Below are 22,260 nucleotides of genomic sequence, written 5' to 3'. Positions count from 1 at the left end.
TTACAATTTATTTTTATATTCGTTACTAAAATTATAGTCAGATCAAATTTAGCATCTGAATAGTAAAAAAAAATATAAAAAAATAAAAAAAAAAGTCTAACGTGTCAATTATTTAGGAATGGGGAGAGCAAGACCCTGTTCACTTCACCTTATTTTTGTTGAACTTAAATTATATTTACTAAAGTGAACCTATTTTTACTAAACTGAAATTATAATTACTGAATATGAATTTTTTTTTTTTTTAAATGTGAAGTGAACAGGGCCTATAAGACCAATCGTTGTTGATGTCATAAGTTTACTAAAAGCCTATCTTCAAAGAACACTAAGACTTAGGGCATGTTCACTTCACCTTAATTCCAGTTCAGATCAATTCAGCTCCAATCAGTTCAGCTCAGCTCCTAATCTCCTTCTCTCATAAAATATTTATTTCAGCTCCAACCAGTTCAGTTCAGTTCACTTCAATAAATATGAACAAACCCTTAATGAACATAACATCATCTTATTTATATATAGTCGTTGTAATTAGGCATGTTCATTGAAAGTTTGTTTCATTTTTTCCCCCCTTAAAATTAGCCTTGATTTTTTTTTTTTTTTTTATTAATTAGACTTGATGTTTAATGTATGCACAATGAGCATTATGCACACGTCTCCGGGTCACCATCATATTTGCATAGCAACCCCCCACCCCAAAAAAAAATGGAAACAATGTTGGGTAAAAAATGGAAACAATGTTGGGTAAGAATATATTGGGCCAACTTATATTATTATTTGGATCTGAAAATAAACACTCTAATAGTCTAATATATTAGCTGCTTTGTAATGGATCAAGTCCAATCGAGTTTTCTGAATACATTTGTTCAGTTGCTCTGTTGTTCATCAATCGTTCTTCTCTTCTTCATCTAAAACAAGCAGCAGAAGAGAGAGAACAACGCCATGTATTCATGGTTTCGTCGGACCCTCTCAAGAAATAATAGCAACAACAATGAAAACACCCAGAAATTGGAAGCTTCAAATACTTCCACAAATCACAATAAAACTGTCAGAAAAATTGAAGAAGATGAATTTTATGGGATTACTTCTCAATTGATTGAATTCGTCAAATCATTAAATCTTGACACTTTCAAGAATTTCTCAATCCCAGGTTATTTTTAATCGATTTTTGTAATGTTAATTGTTTTGTGATTTGGGTTTATGTTATTTTGATGTTTGATCAATTTTGCTTTTCTGGGGTTTGAAGATTTTTGCGCAATTTTTATTGGTTGGTTGTTGCAGAAGAAGAGAATGGTGGAATTCATACGACTTCAGGTGGAGTTAGGGTGGATTTATCGGAGTGGCAACAACAGCATGCCATTATTATTCTTTCGAAAGTCAAGGTTTATTCATGCTTCATTAAATTCTCTTGTTTTTTAATCTCATTGAATTATGATCATTTATGTTTGTTATTTATGTATGAAATTTGATGGGTTCCTATGTTAGTGCATTTTGAATTCAAATTAAGGTGATTATAGATTATTTATGTTGTTTGTTGGGTATATTTCATGAGCAGTAACCTTTGTTTGTGATGGTTGTAATTCTTTTGGATTATGTATGTTGATTGTGCTTAGTTTGATACTCGGGTTGGGTAGAAACATTAGGGATGGTGAAAACGCGGTGTTTAGACAAATATAGCATCTTAATGGGGCGAAAGAAAATAGCTTAATGGCGATATCCATGGAGTTTCCTAAAGGGTTTAATTTTTTTCAACAACCAGTTGTAAGCTCACACCAACTCACACACATGACACCCAATAGGACAAACAACTAAAAACTTTGATTGGCTTGACACTTGGGTGTAGGATGGAAACCTTGCAAGAATGTTGCCTTTAAAATGACACAGTAACAAATTAGGAAGATGCATTGCTAGAAAATTAGAGGTAGATATATGAGCATGATAGAATGAACAAAACTAAAGATGGGATTGTGAATAGAAGCTGCTGAAGTAGGATTTACACAAGCAAATATGATGTAAGATGCATGCCTACATTTAGAATTGTGAATTGAAGACTATGAAAACCAGGAGAGAAGTGAAGGTGAGAGTAGTGGAAAACTTAGGCTTTCAGTTAGATTCAACTATAGTAAAGTATATCATGTTTTCTATAAGATAAGCAGGTAACTTTTTGGAATAAGAGAGTATGCACTGCTCTACATTAAAATCATGATCAGAGAAAGCTATAATAAGGTAAAGATACTTGCTTTAGTTGGCAATAGGTCTGTGGGAAGGACTTATGTAAAAAATCTTAATCCTGCTATTTTGTTGGAGTAAAATTCACCAAGTAAACTGCCTCAAATGAAACCAAATTCTTTAAATATCCAATCTTTTTTTGTGGACATCTAAAATTAAAATGCAAAATTTATGCTCATCAAAGTTGTTAAGTAATTGAGAACAAATTTCAATAACAGTAATAATACTGCTAAACAAGACGTTATCTCTGTATAACGATAACACTAACACTTGCAGTAGGAAGCTATCTAGACCAAATATTTGATTCTGCTAGGAAACTTTTTCTTGTAAAGAGATGAGGATTTAGGCCCTAGGATACTGTAAGATGGTGATAAGATGATTAATGAGGAATGTTATTGCATTTTCCCAAAAATTAAGAAGGAATGTAATTTGTTTGGAAGCTCATAAGGCCTATAGTAAACTGTCTTTGGAAGAAGTTGTTAACTTGTTATTGCTATGAATTGATAAGAAGGAGTGGAGATTTAGGTCCTTGCATCATGATCTAGTGGCTTAGGTGATAAGCTAGTTAGTTAGAGGGAGAGCTCTATAAATACAGAGCTAATTAGAGAGAGGGAAGGAATTATATATTGTGATGAGTGATTAGTTTGTAGTTTGGGAGAGTGTCATTCCTCTCAAAAGATTGGCAAGGTTGTAATTAGTGATTAGTCACCTTGGTTATCATGAATTTGTAACGTTTTACTTGTGCTTTACTGTAATATTGGAATTTGAAAGCAATAAAGATGATATTTTTAGGGAAGAAAGGCAGCTATTTCATTGAATAAAGATTGAATCTTGCAACAAGGTGGCTTGAGGCCACTACTCTCTACTAGCACCTTTAGGGCACAATGCTCTCCACTCTAAGGTTTACAAATTACCAGCTACCTAGCACACTCCCACTCCCCCTTTACTTATATGTACACAATCAGCCAAAAAAGAAAGAGGACAAAATAAGTAGCAGCTGTCGTTCTTAGAGAGGGCTCTGCCAGCAATCATTAGCTTGATTTGGTGGCTCCTCTGATGGGCCTTGCAGCTGCTGCCCCTTCTTCCTTTTGCGCTCATAGGTGATCCAATCCTTGTTGTGCTTGCTACCCACGGCATTCGTTGCATCTTTCCCCCCTACAAGAGTCACCTTGTCCTCAAGGTGAAAGGATGGAAATCTCTCTTGTATGATGGCAGCCACTTCCCAAGTTGCCTCAATTAAGGGCAGTCCCTGCCACTTAATTAAGACTTCCAAGATGTCTGGGTTGTTCTTAGCAGTCCTTAAACCCAGCACACTTTCAGGTTCTGCTCTGAGCTCCAGCTCTTCAGTCAGTTGGGTGGGTATGGTAGGGTTTGCTGTTTGGTCTCCTACTGCGCGCTTGAGCTGAGAGACATGGAACGCAGGGTGGATTTTGCAAGTTGCTGGCAGCTCCAGCTTGTAAGCCACTTGACCAATGTGTTGGAGCACCTTGAAAGGACCATAGAAACGAGGAGCTAGTTTCTCATTTGGTCTCTTTGCTAATGATTTTTGTCAATAAGGTTGCAATTTCAGGTAAACAAAGTCCCCTACCTGAAATTCCTCCTCCCTCCTTCGCAAATCTGCATTGTGCTTCATTCTTTGTTGTGCCCGAACCAAATTCATGTGCAAGTCATCTAAAACCCAATCTCTCTCCTGCAGCCACTCCTCCAGCCTATCCACAGGCGTTTGTCCCCTTCCCACCTTGATTAGTCTAGGCGGATCCCTCCCATACACTACCCGAAAAGGTGTAAACCCAGTAGAGGCATGATAGGCTGTGTTGTAGGCATATTCAGCCCAATGCAGCCACTTACTCCAAGACTTAGGCTTACCATTGACAAAGCAACGTAGGTATGTTTCCAAGGTTTTGTTGACAACCTCGGTTTGGCCGTCGGTTTGAGGGTGGTATGCGGTACTTCTCTTGAGGTCCGTCCCTTGCAACCTAAACAGCTCTTTCCAGAACACACTCATGAAGATTCGATCCCTATCCGACACAATTGAGATAGGCATCCCATGTAGCCTCACAACTTCTTTAGTGAACACCTCCGCAATAGTTAAGGCACTATATGGATGCTTCAACCCAATGAAGTGCGCATACTTGGACAACCTATCAACTACCACTAACACCGAGTCTATCCCCTTAGAATTGGGCAGCCCTTCTACAAAGTCCATTGAGATGTCCTCCCAAATACTCTCGGGAATAGGTAAGGGTTGTAACAATCCCGCCGGTTGCAATTGAGAGTGTTTGGCTTGTTGGCAAGTAGCACATTGCTTGACATACATTCCCACATCCTTACGCATCCCAAACCAATACCATTCGGCCGCCAATCTTAGGTAAGTTTTTGTTTCACCTTGGTGTCCCCCACCGGACTATCGTGATATTCGATCAAAAGCTTAGAAATTAATGGTGACTCTCTCGGAATTACCACTCTTCCCTTAAAGAGCAACTTATCTCCTTCGAGTGTGAACCCAACACGAGCCTCCTGCCCTGCTGCCAAGTCTCCCATAATTTTGCCAAGGTCTTCATCAGCTCTCACCTCCCTCTCTAGCCCTTCCCAATCAACCTTTGAAACTGAAACCAAGGCTGTCAGCTCTCAAACACTCCCACCCTTGCGGGACAGAGCATCCGCCACTCTATTACTCGCACCGGGCTTGAATTGGATCTCGAAGTCGAAGCCCAATAATTTCCGAACCCATTTTTGGTACTCTCCATTCACTTCCCTTTGCTCCATCACATACTTTAGACTTTGTTGGTCCGTTCTTACCACAAAGTGACGTCCAAGTAAATAATGCCGCCATTTAACCACGGCCAAGCAAATTGCCATCAATTCCTTCTCATATATAGCCTTGGCTTGCGACCTCGGGCCTAGTAACTTGCTAAAGAAAGCTATTGGCCTCGATTCTTGCATCAAGACAGCCCCCAACCCAAAGCCCGAGGCATCTGCTTCAATTACAAATTTCTTGCTGAAATTTGGCATCACCAAAACAGGGGCTGAAGTCATTGCCCCCTTCAGCCGTTCAAAGGCGGCCGTAGCCTCCGATGACCACCCAAAACTGTCCTTACGCAGCTGCTCCGTTAGTGGTCTTGCAATTTGAGCGTATCCCTTAATAAACTTCCGGTAACAGCCGGTCAATCCAAGAAATCCGCGCAACTCCTTCAGGTTTTGTGGAATTGGCCAATCAACCATAGCCTTCACCTTCTCCGAATCCACTGCCACCCCTTCTTGCGACACCACATGCCCCAAATATGCCACCTTAGACCGACCAAACTCGCATTTCTTGAAATTAGCCACCAAGCAATGCTCTTGTAATTTGGACAGCACTACTCTCATGTGTTCCAAGTGACTCTCTCTATTAGGGCTATAGATGAGTATGTCATCGAAGAACACTAGCACAAACTTTCTCAAGAACGGTCGGAACACCTCATTCATGAGGGCTTGGAAGGTGGCCGGTGCGTTCGTGAGGCCGAAGGGCATGACTAAAAATTCATAATGGCCTTCGTGAGTACGAAAGGCTGTTTTGTGCGTGTCCTCCTCTCGTACCAAAATCTGATGATAACCCGACTTAAGGTCGAGTTTAGAGAATATTGCTGCCCCATGGAGTTCGTCGAGTAATTCATCGATGATCGGGATAGGATATTTATCGGGAATTGTTTCCCGATTCAAGGCCCGATAGTCCACGCAGAACCTCCAAGACCCGTCCTTCTTCTTGACCAACAAAACCGGGCTAGAGAATGGGCTGACCGACGGCTTGATGATACCCGCTTCAAGCATCTCCTTAATCAATCTCTCAATTTCATCTTTCTGGAAATGAGGGTATCGGTATGGCCTTACGCTTACCGGGTTACTCCCCTCCCTCAACACAATGGCATGTTCATGCCCCCGCTTCGGTGGTAGTCCATTTGGTGGTGAAAAAACCCCTCGAAACTGCTCTAGAATACTGGCTAACCACCCTGGCACGGCGGTTTCTCCTTCTGTCTTTTATCCCACCGCCTCTACGCGGTTAATTTCCAGCCATAATCCCCCACAAGGTGCGGAGCATTGCTTTGAGAGTGATCTTGGTGCGTTCCAAGGCAGGATTTCCCCTCAATGTAACCTTCTCTTCACCCACTCGAAAACTCATGAGGTGAGTCTTCCAATTATGAACCACGGGTCCTAGTTTCTCCAGCCACTCGATCCCTAAGATCAAGTCGGCGTTGCCCAGGCGGAGTGGAAGGAAGTTATCCACCACCACGAACCCCTCCTTAAGAACGACCCTCACCCCTTTACACCTGCCCCTTCCCACAATGATGTCACCGTTCCCCAGAGAAACGCTGAACTCACGGTCGCCCTCCACCGGCACCCCTGCTTCTACCACCAAGTCATCGGAGATAAAATTATGGGTTGCCCCCGGATCTACCAATATTACCACCGGAGTTGGTCCCACCCTACCTTCGAGTTTCATGGTTCGCGGCGTCGAGAGCCCCACCACGGAGCAAAGAGACGCCCCTGGTGCTATCTCGTCTTCGCTGGAGCCAGTTTCCGGCGTTTTTGAAGGTCCATCGCCTTCATCGCCTCCACCGCCGAGCAACAAGACGCTCATCTCTCTATTCTTACACCTATGTCCGACGCTCCAGCGCTCATCACAGCGAAAGCACAGCCCTTTCGCCTTTCTTTCTTGGTGCTCAGCGTCAGTCAACCGCCGCGGCTCGTTAGATCTGGCTGAGACGGTGCCGGTGGCCCTCGGAAAGTTAACCGAGGCTTGGGATTCAGATGGGGCCTTGGGCCACCCTTTAAATGAAGAGGCCTGCTGGGTTGGAGTTCCGTAGGTATTAATGAGACCCGATCCAGATGCGGGTTTGGATCCAGACGCTCCAGATCCACTTGCAATTGATTTACCCGACCCGAAATAGTTGGGTGCCTTCTTTTGCCCGCCTACCCGATTCCTCTCTTCAACCCGACCCGCAATTTCCATGGCCTGTTCTAGGTTGAAGGGATTCATTAGTCTCACATCAGCCTTAATTTCATCCTTGAGCCCATTTATAAAATGGCCCATCATAATAGTCTCGGGTATATCTTCCAACGGAGCTGAGAGTTCAATAAATCGCTTACGATACTCGAACACGGTGGTTTCTTGGCTTGCAGCCAACCACTGCTCGTGGAGGCTTCCGGCATGAGTCGGTCGAAATTGTCGCAAAACCCTCGCTTTCAAGCTATCCCAGTTCGGAATAGGTCGCCTTCGATTTTCCCATTGAAACCACCTCAGGGCATCACCCTCTAAAGCGGAGACGGCGGCTTGCAACTTCTGTTCCTCCGTGAGGTTGTAGTGTTGGAAGTACTTCTCCCCCTTGAGTATCCATCCGTCGGGATATACGCCTTCAAAGAGCGGCATGTCTAGCTTCCTTGGCTTCCACCGGTTGTCGCCGCCGCCGTTCGACTCATTCCAGTTGCGCATCATAAAGGTTCCACCCTGCCCTTGTTCATGATTTCTCTGATTCACCAAGGTTCGCAGCTCCTCGAAGAACTGAGCTTGAGTGGTGGTATTCACCGTCATCTGAGCTTCTTGCTGCTGCCAAAATAACTCGAATCGATTATCGAGTCGTTGAACAGCCTCCTCCATCGACTTCTTGAGAGTCTCCTCCTGAGTCTTCATTGCTGTCTCCAAGGTCTCCAGTTGGGTTCGAACCCCCGTCATTTGGTCTTCCAGGGCTTCGCACCTCTGAGTTGCGGAGGTCACCATTTTTTAATTTTTTTTTTTTTTTTTTTTTTTTTTTTTTTTTAATCGACAGAGTCCGGAAGGACGGTGGTTGCCGGTGCCGGAGGTCGCAGGACCGCCTGCTCTGATACCACTTGTAACGTTTTACTTGTGCTTTACTGTAATATTGGAATTTGAAAGCAATAAAGATGATATTTTTAGGGAAGAAAGGCAGCTATTTCATTGAATAAAGATTGAATCTTGCAACAAGGTGGCTTGAGGCCACTACTCTCTACTAGCACCTTTAGGGCACAATGCTCTCCACTCTTAAGGTTTACAAATTACCAGCTACCTAGCACACTCCCACTCCCCCTTTACTTATATGTACACAATCAGCCAAAAAAGAAAGAGGACAAAATAAGTAGCAGCTGTCGTTCTTAGAGAGGGCTCTGCCAGCAATCATTAGCTTGATTTGGTGGCTCCTCTGATGGGCCTTGCAGCTGCTGCCCCTTCTTCCTTTTGCGCTCATAGGTGATCCAATCCTTGTTGTGCTTGCTACCCACGGCATTCGTTGCAGAATTCAGTCATATCTTTACTTGTTCTTCCCTAATATCTCTTTTTCGTCCATTAATTTCTCTTTTCAGTCCTAGTCTAGTCTCTTCATTTTGAGCACTGATCTGAGCTGATTCCTAACATGTATATAGGTGTTTTTTGCCTCCTAATAGCCCAGTGCCTCCTTTCTTAAATAACTGATGTGGTAGTATTCTTTAGGGTTTGATTATAGAGGTATCATTCTCTTGCTTATGGTCCCTTTGTTTTATTTACATCCTAAGGCTTTCCTTTCAGTGAAGTGGGAAGATTTCTAACGATGCTTATGGTGGTTTAACTATTCATAGTTGCATCATATTCCTTTATGTTTTGAAATAAGCGCTAGGTTTGTAAATCATTGAGTCTTTCATATTCTCATTTGAAGAGCAGAAAAAGGAGAATTGGGAGAAATTAATTGTTTTTCAGTCTTTGGAGGATATACTGATATAGATCCAAAGTGAAATGTAGGCACATGTTGACCCCAATTTCAAATTTTGTTTCAGATAATTGAGGTTTTAGACCCTTATTACTATCTTATGGTTACAGATGGGTAGCTTTACAATTTGGTGTAGGCTAGCGTGTGGTTTAGCTAGTATGTAGAATATTTACCCATTTCAGCTGGCGCTGCTTCCCAGATGTGAACATTATATTTTCCATTAGAAAAGTACTGTATACAGAGAAATTAGCATATTTTCTGCACTCCTGATGCTGGGGTATTGATTAATCCTGTGCTAGAATTATGATAGTCAAGATCGAAGCTTAGTCACCTTTTTTGACCGATGGCCCTTTTGTGTCTTCTGTGGAAAATTGCTGATTTGTTCTTTTAAGAACAGCTTTTGCATATATGCCAGGGTATCAAAGATTGGGTTTGGTTCCGTGCAGAAAACATCTAAAATCTGTTTACTGCTGTGTGGACTTGTGGAGTTCTTTCCTTGTATCCATCTAGTTGTTTTCCCGGTTTGGTAATTTGTATAAAGGGATTGAGTTGGAAATGAAATCTGCCTCAACAATGTTTACCTTTTACCTAATTTATAGGCCACATTTGATCATTTTAATGCATTGAATAAAATTGAGTGGAGATTTTTTCAAATAGTAAAAATTGAGTTGACACTATCTGAAACCAATAGCCAAGTGATTGAAATAAAAGGTTTAGTACCCAATTTCCCCAAAATTTAAAAGCTAAGTACCCAAACGGCCAAATTCTAACTTAGTATACTTACTAGAAATATCCATCAATATTTGAAAATTTTACCTTTTCATCATACCAATGTACTCATCCTTGAAGATTCATTGTCAAGGGCATCATGAAGGTTAATATAGGAATGTTCAATTTGAAAGTGGCTATTTTCTGGGACATCTTTAATTCTTTAGAGATGTGATTTTTTGTTATAGGAATGAACTTTTGGCTTTTTTCAAACCTTGCCTCGGGGGTTAATACTCGCAGTTGTTAAGTGTGAAGAGATTTTAAGGTTTAGTGTGTATGTATTAACTCAGATATTCAAGAAACATGACCATTCATCATATGATAAGGCCAAAACTAGCAGCTAGCCCGACCCAAGGGCACTACATAGAAATATTCTTATAACCTCCCAGCTTTAGGGGCTGCAGTTTGTAGAAAGGCTTTATAATCACATAAAGGTTTTAACGTTGTCGTTAGCCTGCTCCTGTTACTTGTTAAGGTATACTAATTGATAAAAATAATATCCAAACTTAGGAATCTTTTTTCTTATAATTAGTAGGATGTGGAATGTGTGCTTTATCCTTCATTGATCCTAAACGTAGCCCTTTTAGTATCATTACATTACAGAGGGCTGTCTCCTCTTTTTTCTAATTGTGAAGTAGACAGTCATTACACACATTGGATCAAGGGTCAATTCGGAAACACTTCCTATGTCATTGCCTGAGTAAGGTTGCATTCATCTGACCCTCTACCTTGCCTTGGAAAATAGCCCCTTTAGAAAACATTAGGGTAATGTTGATGTTGATGATGTAACAAATCTAGTCTCACTGCTTTCTGCATTACAGAATAGAGCGAAGTCGAATATAATTTTGTTGAGCATATCAGCACTATAGTGAAACCCTTATAATTGGCTGTTTATAATTTCTTTTGGATGGAAATCTGAAATTCATTTCTAAGTCGTCAGTCTAAAACTATACTAAAGTGACTACACCCACTTTCAATCAGAGAACATCACTAATGCTTTCCTAGTTCTTTCTCTTTTCTCAAAACTCAAGTCTAGTATAGGAAGTTCAGAACAAATTATACATCTAATTTTTATTACAAGTTTATAACACTGTTTTCACATCCATTTTTCAGTCTTACATCATGCGAGTACTGTATATAGCAGACTCGTTGTCTATAGTTTGAGGATATCAAGCTATGGGAAAATTGATCTTGGAAGTATAGGAACAATGTGAGATAGGTTGTTTGCACAGATTCCCTTTCAATTATTCTTCAGCTCCTGAACTTTTTGTTTATTTATTCTTTTCTATTTGGGCCGAGATTTGAAAAATTTACCCTCAACCTATGATTTTTTTTCTCAACCTGTGACTTCTGGTTCTGTTTTAAGCTACCTTGAACTTTTAGCATATTTTCAACAGCACTCTCTTTCTGATTAATGACTTTTTTTTCCTAAATTGCTTGATGCTTGACTCAAATTCTTGTATATTAGCCAAGCTACATGCTTCATAAATTGTCATTCTGTATTCTATTAGAAATGACCTGATCTTACTGTACGTCCTTCTTATGTAAGACTCTTTTACCCAATTCTTGAACTTTGATACTTGCAAACAATTTTTTAACTTCTAATGCTGATAAAATATTAAACACGAGCTAATAATTTTACCATACCTAAACTTTTGAACTTTAATAAATCAAACCACGTTAAAACCTTTCAGTATGAAAAAAATTCTCATTGATGGCATAGTTTGCTACTTCTCTGTAAACATGTCGAAGTTAATGTTAGCCTCAAATTACCAGACCAAAGCCGACAGTATCAAAGTGAAACAACACCAAATCTCATGCGAGCTTCTGCTAATTAAATTCTTTACTGTTTACAAGAGGGTAATGGATATTCCTTCTTGCATACTATTGAGTTTCTGATACAGGTGTTTTCTTATCAACAGGAATTGTCACAATTAAGATACACATTATGTCCTCGCCACATGAAGGAACGTCAATTTTGGAGAATATATTTCAGCCTTGTTAAAAGCTATGTGACAGAGTAAGATATACTCTCATTCTTAGATTTACCAGTAGCTATCTGAAGCTGCCATTTTCTTTGATCATACGCGGCAAAGTATAAGTGTGGTTTTAATGGCTAGGAGCAACGCTGGCAACTCTTAACTTTAAATTCAAGGTTCACATTTTAAAACAAAGCAGCTACACCTTTCCTTGTACATAATGAAAATTAAATTTTGGAGACACCCAAAATATCTATGAAATACAGTATATGTACATATCGGAAACTATTAATGATACTGTACATTGTATTTTATTTGGTGTATTCTCTTTACTAAAGTGATCCCCTTCTAATTGCCAGGTATGAGCTGCAGGCTATACGGCTTGATAAGATCAGAAAGATGGCGACAGAGAAAGAGAAAGTCTCGGATACAAACGGAATTGAACTTGAAATGACAGAGGCAAAGCAGTCAAGCAGCTCAGCTCCTCCATGAGAAAAACATCAGTGCAAACAGTTTTTTGTCTCCTTAGAAAGGTACAATACGGCTATATCTCGTCTTTGTTTCAAGTAACTCAAAGGAGGTAAATTTTGAAGGAACCAAATGAGCTGTATCACCCTCGCTAACAAATTAATGATCTGATCTGATGAAAGGTCCCTTTTGTGCTTGATTCACCGCAAATACTACAGTGTATAAACACCCACACCCGGGTTAAAAATGTGATTTCTTCGTTTTCCCCCTGTCATTCTTTGGTTTTTCGAGAAGGTGGGGGAGGGTTGATTATGGAAATTGTGTCATCTATGTGCATATGGGAGTGTTTTGGTCTCCCTAATCTGTCCTGAAAATTTGTCATTAAGAATCACTGCTGTAACAGATAAACAGGAAGATTCACAGATTGATGTTATGACATCAAAGACAAAAGGCTTTCTGTGGCCAATTCTTCTATCTCAGTTTAGACTGTTTAATCTTATAACTGTATTTGGGGACCCTGATCAGTTGATATTGTTAATTGCAGAAACCATTTCAAATGCTGTTTGTTTGTAAGAAAATTTATCCATAGTTCAGCCAACTGTGTTTACGCCTCTAAATGAAGGTAATCAATCCAATAGCTCAGAGCACGCCTGCCTTGTGACTGTATTGTAATTCTTCATTGCTTTGCATTATTATTCCAGCTTTCCTTTACAGGGTGTGGAATTGCTCCCTTTGTCTGAAATTAGTCACAATTGTCTAAAATTTCAGCCTTACAACGTACAGCCGAGGGGAAAATTTTTGTTGTTCCTTAGTATCCAAACTAAAATTTTAGGCGGTCGTCTTAGACCTCAAGGTCCATATGTGTAGCACATCTCTATCCTTGTTGCATGGTAAAGGTTCAAACAACTTCCAGATAGTTACCCTGATTACTGATTCCTGTATAAGTACCCACATAATATGATCGAATTTCCTCGTGACTGTTAGCTTAAAATACAAACAGATGAATCCTCTCGTCCCAAAAGCTTACACAGGTAGGGTTTGTCTTTCTTTGGGTTGGGTATGAATTGAATAGTTTAGGCAAAATGAGCATTACTTCATGTAACTTAGATAATATCTTTTACAAAGCATTAAGCCTAGTAACTAACCTTCTTAACCCTAATGCTAGTACATGGACGGTGTCAAGGGAAGGAGAGCATGTCAACCTATGATCAGCTGTCTCTGCTTGCCCACGGCCTTTTTCCCATGGCCTTAAATACAAGCACACAACCTCCTTATCTAGTGACTTCACTTATCTCCAAGTCACTCTAATCTGAAACTGCTTGTATTATGTTTCTAATCCAACAATTCATAGATCAAATTCATGCTTTGTGTGTGACCCTATAGGTTCGTTTACAATTTACAAAGTACGGAGTAAGTAGTGAGCCCAATTGACAATTTTAATTAGCTTAAACTAGTGTCACTAGATAATTCCTAAGCATACTTTAAAGAGTATGAATTAAACTTAAGGGTAACTATGACCTATGCTATTGATTTAAGTCAAATTTAAGGAGCGTTTAATATAAATGGTAATTGTTACTTAAACCTTCTTACCAAATACTTGTTAATAGTAAAGATTTAATTGAGTTTCCAACTAAAAAAAAACGCCATTACCAAACTGCTAAAAGAGTTCATCATGATAGCCACTTTGTACTTCCTTTGAACTAGTTCTAGTAAAGCAAGTGCTCTTTCCCTTATCTGTCAAATAAAATATGCTTGGTACAATATATATGCTCTAGTGCTTTCATAGGAATTTTTTTACAATGATTTACACTCACTTGCTCCGCAAATGAGGGCTCAATGGACAGGTATACCACCACACTTTCTCCTGAAGAAGGGTAGTTGATGTAAATCCTACACCTCTTGTTCTTTTTTTTTCACCTAAAAAATTGTTTTGGGAAATTTTGGTTCAAATTAGGGCACCTTAAATCATGTGAGTTGTAATATGAAAATCTGAAATACTTCTTATATTAAAAAAAAATAAAAAATAAATAAATAAATAAAAAAGTGAAAAGAGTTGCACCAATCACCCGTGTTACTAGTAGTCTAATAGGGAGAAATTTATCCTCTTTCGTCCCACCTTGAATTTACAACAAGGTTTGTTACGTCGTGATTGATTGACTCGTCATTAAATTGAACCTTGAGGAGAAATTATACTTATATGTTGATGCTAAGGCGATGAGCTTATGAAACAATTGGTTCAAGTTCTAATAAAAGTAGAAAAGAACTAATCAAATTAAATTCACAACTAAAATACTCCGTAATTTTAATGAGTATCGAACAAAGTTAACTTGAGACCGTAACTCGAACTTTGAGGGTTTAAGTAGTCTGAAATCTCAATTAATAGCATGGTCCCCTAAATGTATCATGAAGAGGGGTTGATCTACAAAACAAATGGAATGCATGACATAATAGTTCTGAAAACATGAAACAGAGAAAGTAAAAACTCAACATCAACAAATCCCAAAAATAAAAATACAACTCAAAACTCAAAAGAAAGTAGCAGTACTCAATACAAGGATGAATGAATCAGAGGAGTACTAAGGTACACCATCATATAACTGGCAAATTGTACAAGGTCCCATGTGAATTTGCCTATATCTTCATCTCTATTTTCATCAATCTTTCTTCTTTTTTTTCTTTTTATTTTTATTTACTTATTTATTTTTCTTAATTTTGCTAAGGTAAAACAATAAAAACTCAAGCTTGTGGGACCAACCATTTTTTTTAGAACATGGAAAAAAATCCCTGAAATAATTACATCAGCTGAATGAAGGGTAGCCTTCAAAATAAACCTTGAGCATTTATTTCATTTCCTGCCCTCTTTACCCCCACCTTTAAAAAATAAAAATAAAACTTTTTGGTTCCGATTAATCATCTTACTACGTTTTAGATCTGGACATGCATATTAAGAAATTTAACAGGGTTGGATAAGAATGTGAGAGCAAGAAGAATTATTAAAAGAGTTTACTTATATCACATGCACAGGCTAAGATTGGACCGGACCGAAACTGAAAATATAAAATTTAAAGCCTATAGACAAGGCCGGTTATGCTAAGACTAGATCGATAAAACTGACAAAACCCGAACTAGTTACTAAAAGTAAAAGAAAAATTACTGTGTAATTGTTATTTGGAATCCTAATACAAAAGAGCTCATAATATTACAACTTTCCTAACATATTAAGATGAGGCTTTTTAACCATTCTAAAGGTTTTATGCATAATTAAAGTAAATATGTGATTAGGCTCAACACCAATTTTAACGCTTTCTTTGAATAGCAAAGAAAGAAGGAAAGGAAGGGAATGTGATGGGAGGGAAAATAAAGGGAGGAGGAAGTGAGCTCCATTTTCCCTCTAAATATCTTCAATTTGGGAGGGATTATGCTCAATAAACATGAGTTGTATGGAAAAAAAAAATCATTTTGATCAATATGAATTTTATTCTTAAAAAAAAAAAAGAATTGTGGACTTCTTTTGGATGTTTAAAAAAATAAATCCAAGAAAATTATTTGTGAAAGATTAGGTGCTAGTATTATATACATTATACATTTACTGTAAAATCTTTCAAAAAAAAATTATTATTCCTCAAAAAAAATTTACTAGTATATACATGTAAAAATAATTATGAAATTAGAGAAAAAAATAAACAATAAATGCCCACTTGTAGGTTTTTTATTTTTAGGGCCCACTTCTTGTTATATCACTCAAAAAGCCACTGAAATCTTTTTTAAAAAAATGACATAATAGGGGTGCAGAAAACTGTCAAATGAACTATAATGTTATGTATGACTTTTAGTCTGTCAGCAATTTAATAGGGAAAGAAATAAAAATGCCAAAACCTCCTGAATTCAGATTCTACTATAAAGTTTCTAGCTAGTCCAACTATTACTTGAGAACACTGTTTTTTTTTTTTCAAAAAAATGGAGTAATGTACTCCTAATAATGTAAGGGTAGCATTAGATTCACCAATTCAGTGCCTTTTGGCTGAAAGGAATCCAAGAAATTCCTTTTTCAAAGTTTTAATGAATTAGTAGTTACCATTGGATGACTTTTTTTAAGCCAACCCTGATTATTATGGACCATACTACTATGGTCCTGTTCTTAAGAGCTTAGCTGCTCTGCTATTTTGAAATCTGCTATGTTGACTCAAGGCCTGTTTTGATTTATTGAAATGAAGTGCTTGGACCTGAACTGAATTTAACTGAACTAAACTGAATAGAGATGAAATGAATTGTTTATGAGAGAAGGAAATTAGGAACTGAACTAGACTAAACTGAACTAAAGTGAACTGAAATTAAGCTGAACAGACTAGGCCCTCAATCCGCTCTGCTGACATATCTAAAATTTGCTTTGCTCTACCCAGAAGCTCAAAAGAGCATGGCCTACATTTATTTTCCTCGCCTAGGTACGAGGTATGGACTACAGAGTATAAGCTTTGAATGTGCTTAAAAATAAATTTGGTTAAGGTTTTGTTTTTCAAAGAGAGAATGATTTAATTTAGGTGTAATTATTCCTTCCGTTTTTAAATACTTGCTCCATTTCTAGTTCATGGGCACGTATGCCGATGAAAATCTTTAATCAATTATATCTTTAATTTTTAATAAGTATAAACTTTAACAGCTGAAATTAATAATCTATTCATCGAGATGATTTCAACAAGTACCCACAAGACTATATTTTTTCTTATATATAAATCATAAACATTAGTCAAAGTAAGATAAATTAATAGTGCAAAAAGTATAAATTGAGCAAGTATTTAGGGTCTGTTCTGATTTACTGAACTGAACGAATTGAAGTGAACAAAACTGAAATTAAGCTAAAGAGAATAAGCCCTTAGGGCCTGTTCACATTTACTTAATTTCAATTCAATTCAGCTCCAATCAGTTCCAATCGGTTCAGTTCAGTTCAACTCTAATCAATTCAGTTCGGTTCAGTTCAGTTCAACTCTAATCAGTTCAGTTCAGTTCCTAACAAAGGGAGTATTATTCTTATAACAGTATTGTAGGTTGTTATAAGTGTAGATTGTTGTTATTATTAAAACACTTTCACTTTGCTTTTACCACAATAGAGATGAGATTTTGAAGATGTCAAAAATATGGTTTTTGGAATGCTAAAAAATCACTACAGAAAATTAATCTAATTGTGATTTTATATTATGTACATGCATGGGTTTGGCCGTTTGGGAGATTGAACTCAACTGACATCATATGATTCATGTCAAACACCTCAAAAAGCTTAATTATTGAAACAAGTCCCAAAATATTTTATTATGAGGTCAAACACCTCAAAACTCGAATGGAAGTTCATTCTACAAACAAAAATATGATCGACGGAAATTAAAATATGATCCAATGAAAATTTTCCGAACTAACATAGGATCAAATGGATATTGCTAAACACTATTAGAAATTTTTATATTGTGAATATTATCATAATCTTATACAAGTACTCCCTATTATTTAGTATAGGAATATATTTACTATGGATTTTTCAAATACCTTTGAAGTATTTATTTATCAATTATATTGTTTGCATGTTTTGTATGCAAATGCAACAAAACACTTGGTATGTACTTGTAGCAATCAGCATCAAATAATCCTACCACTCTTGGGCGCTAGTAAAGCTGGATTTTGGGTGATTATTCATATTAGAAGCAGAACAGTACATGATATGGATAGTTGCTCTCAAGCAGGTGATCTGATCTATGTGATGTGGCAAGTGCCCCGGCCCAATTCTACAATACACGACAAATCGTTTAGTATCGATTATGTTAGTTGGTCCATATGAGGCACAAAGACATTACAAATTACAAAGAAAGAAGATGAAATTCAAATTTGCGTTTTTATTATAAATGGACCCTCAACTTTTGTCACTAGCAGGCCAATTAATCATTAGTGTATAATAAAGACTTATGGAGTATGTGCTCTATATAGCTTTGGTAAAGAATTTATGTTTTTAAGGAAATTAAAAGTTTAAGTGTCGTCAATATTCATAATAATAGACCTTTTTTCAAAAATATAATTTAATCTTCTAAAATTCCACTATATTGTCACTTAATGTCACATCTAAAACAATAAACTTGTTTAATATAATATAAATCTTTGTTTTTTTGGAGGAAAGTTACATCAAAATAAACCTTGTTATAGAACTGAATCAGACAAAATCGGACCAAATCATAATGCATCAAATCAACAAGTATTACAATAATTGCTTTAAATTACTAGTAGGTGAGTTGTGAACTAAATAGTCTAAATAATTCCCTTGGGATTTCCTTTCATTTTCATAGAATTTGACAACTATATGATGAGTTACATGCATTAATATTGACAAAATAATCATTGACTGTCTCATACATCAAAATATGTTACAATTGAAGAATAAGAGGCATATAAAAAAACGCATGCATGCATTTTAATTTCATGAAATTGAGAACAAACCGACAATAACAAATTTCAAGAACATACTAAATTACACTGTTACTCAAAACACCAAAGTCAGAAATTAGGGCATATATATGAGTCATGCACTACTAATGCTTAGATAGTCTTTTCAAGTCCATCGTATATGTCGTTATAACGTCCATTCTTTGCACAACATTTGAAGAGAGTGAAGTGAAACAGGAAAAATACAGTAATAGATTGGTTAAAACTACATGCACCACTACTTTGATGCCTTTAATTATTTGTCTTCATTGCAGATGGCTTGGATATCTATGTTACCCATCACGCGAACCTCCTAATAAAAGCATCACACATTGGTTTTTATCGGCCAAATGAGTCACAAGAGCGTTACAATAGGCTAAGATTTGAACATATGACATATTGTACGTATACATATATCTAAATCTCATTGATAGTATGTCGCACATTGAAGTATAAATAAAATAGAATTGACAATCTTTGACACAACACGACAATATGATATATATATCAATCAGTAAATATAAAAAGTAATTTGAATTCGACACTACATGAACTTGAATCAATAACCAATTAGGGAATATTTTTATGTACTTTTTGCATATAGTTGTTGATATATTTAGTGAACAAATCCAAACTTGACATGAAATCAGATGCAAACACGACTAATTTACTTGTTTTGTGACCTTGTACCACGGCAACACTACAACGCTTAATTAACTGAGTGTAAATGTGTAATACATTTGGTGAACAATTCAAAATTGACATGAAATTAGAATCGAACACGACTGATTTACTTTTTTTGTGACCTTGTACCACGTCAACACCACCAGTGGCGGACCCACGTAGGAGCCTGGGGTAGCACGTGCCCCCCTTCAAAAAAAAATCTTTAAAAACTTGCTAAGGCCTGCAACAGTATTAGTATAAAAATTTAATTTGTGTATATGTTAACAATGAATGGCGCTGCTTTGATGGTGAGGGATACAAGTAATAAGTTGATTATTTTGTGGGTCAGGGTTCGAAGCTGCTAGCATACAAATTTTGGTTTTTTTAAATTTTTAATCTTTGAAGGCTTTAAGAAAGCCACTTAGCTCTTTAATTTAATTTATTTTCACACTTTATAAAAAAGCCTCTTAGCTCTCACATTTAATTTAGGTTCATACACTCTCAATTCATAGAAATTCTTCCTATTTTCATAACAGTGTTTCCAATGTGTGTTTAGCCATTAATATATACTTCATTCCTTCCTTTTCTTTATAGTTGCAATACACACTTTATCTTCAGAGAATAAGAGTATAATCAACTAATCAAGTGGGTCATGTGTTTTTAATAAAGGCAATAATACAATTTTCACCATAAAAACCTTCTTTTTATAGTGTGTTGCAACTATTGTTTCACATAATTATATACTCAATGTTTGATTGTATAGATAGAACATCTATATTAGTCAAAATTGTGTATTTTTACACTATTTTTTTGTAAAATAAGTTAAAGTGGTTGGTTATGTAAATTTGTGATAGTAAATACTTAAAATGGGACACTAAAAAAGATACCAAGGGAGTATACAACAAAACAACCTATTATACAAAACGGTAACTTAGTTTGTTCAATTGTTTGTTGCATATATGTGACGATACCCTAAATAGTGTATAAAGAGTATGAGTTTATACGTTGTAGCTATGAAGGTTTTTTTTCGTATGTAGTGCACAGTGCGCCAGCGCTACCCCTACTTACAAATCCTGGATCCGCCACTGAACACCACAAAGCTTAATTAGCATTTAGCAAGTGTATAATTGTTGTACCATGTCAATGACACAATACTCTTACAACTCGTGAAGGATAGGGGCTTAGGGCCTGTTCTCTTCAGCTTAATTTCAGTTCAGTTCAGTTTAGTTTTTAATTTCATCCTCTCATAAACATTTCAATTTAGTTCAATTCGTCTCCAATTAGTTCAGTTCAGTTCAGGTCCTTAATTGCTTAACTATGTATTTTTTATTTGTTGTGTGAGATACTTGTATCATAAGGAGCTACTCCTGAAAATTAAGGGTATTAAATGACCAATTATCAAATTTTGTAATGACAAATTATATAAATACTTATCAGACATGAGATCGTCTCACACTAGAGCTTGACCAAACAAATTTTTGGCCACTTGTTCCATATGATTGACGTTGAATTGATAAGTCGAAAATAGGGGTTCAAAAGCAAATTTTGCCTGTTCATATATAATACTACGTAGTGAAAACACACGCTGACAAAAAAACGTAGGAATCAATTTTGAAGTGTGAAACCCAACTCCGCAAAGCAAAAGTATAGCCATTACTTCTCATGAACCAAATTAGGGAAGTTGTCCAAGCTTCACAAGACAAAGAACCAGAGATCACTAAATTATATTCAACCAAGTAGAAACTCTTGAACAAGTCTCTATTATTTGAACAATTTTAAAACCATATGTTACAACTTACAATAAATTTCACAACTGAACAACTTTAAAAACTTGTTACTACAAATTTTGCGCAATCACAAGAATAATGCGGACAAGTTTACCCTAGTTGCGGAAGTGTAACAGTGGTAAAAAAATATTAAAAAAAAAAAAACATCACTTTCAACTAAAGTTTGGATTTTTATGTGCAGATTTATAGCTTGGTTTCATTAAGGCAAAACAGTTCGTGTCACATATTATTGCTATGAAAGTAACACTTTGAAAATGACTTTAAAACAAGGGAATATTAAGGGGGTAAAAAAAATAAAAAAATAAAAAATAAAAAAATTATAGTACAATATATACATGCATAATTATAATATATGGTCCAATGGTTATAATTCAAGAATAATAGTACTATAGTACCATGGACCCAAAATGAGGGTGGTTGGGGTTATACTTGAGAGAGTGTGATAGAAGTTGTGTTTATATTTATCAAACAAGGGGTTCAAGACAAAGCCAATTCATGAGTTTATATGATGAGATACTACTTTTACTTGATTTGATTGTGCCTGTGTTTTTTACCCCATAAGGTTCGAGTCTATGTGTAGCACGAGAGGCACACTCTTATTAATATCGCACCTGAGAATTCTTTCATCTAATCACTAACAAAATGTATTAGAGAATAATATCACGATCTTTATTTTTTAAATCAATACGTCACCTAGAAACTCTTTTATTTTATCTTTAAGAATAAGTATTAGAGAATAATATCATGATCTTCATTTATTTTAATCAATACATCACTTGAAAGCTCTTTCATCTTATATTTAAGAAAAGGTATGTTAGAGAATATTATCATGATCTTCATTCATTTTAATCAATATTGAATCATCCTAATCTAGATATTCCATCTTTATCATAATCTCAACTTATCTTAACATATCAATGTAATTTGTGGTAAATATCGGCTAGGTTAGCACCTATGACATGGGATGGAATCCCGTCTACATCACCGACTAATGTAGCTTTATATACGCATAAAAACATTGATTGGAATATCATGTTATACACTTAATTATTATACTAGAATTACTAATGTCTTATTAATTAAGAATATAGCATTTTCTCGAGATAATTAATTATTTTTGTTATTACGAAAATGACCAAAAGAAATGAAATGCCCCAAATCTTATAGAACAATAAAAGCATGCCT

The 22,260-nt window shown here is 36.6% G+C and overlaps 1 protein-coding gene across 1 annotated transcript; it reads left to right on the top strand.

Annotated features, from left to right (window-relative positions):
* Positions 1-849: 849 nt before the first annotated feature.
* Positions 850-12,726, top strand: LOC145616804 (uncharacterized). The gene is made up of 4 exons (XM_081671530.1): positions 850-1,141; positions 1,273-1,373; positions 11,642-11,739; positions 12,058-12,726. The coding sequence occupies exons 1-4, from the start codon at positions 934-936 to the stop codon at positions 12,188-12,190; spliced, it is 540 nt and encodes a 179-aa protein (XP_081527656.1). The 5' UTR covers positions 850-933; the 3' UTR covers positions 12,191-12,726.
* The last annotated feature ends 9,534 nt before the right edge of the window (positions 12,727-22,260 follow it).

Source organism: Chenopodium album, chromosome 3 (assembly GCF_948465745.1).
Source record: "Chenopodium album chromosome 3, dcCheAlbu1.1, whole genome shotgun sequence".
Lineage (NCBI taxonomy): Eukaryota > Viridiplantae > Streptophyta > Magnoliopsida > Caryophyllales > Amaranthaceae > Chenopodium > Chenopodium album.
The sequence above is the reverse complement of the archived record's forward strand: the minus strand, read 5'-3'. Positions and strand labels throughout refer to the sequence as shown.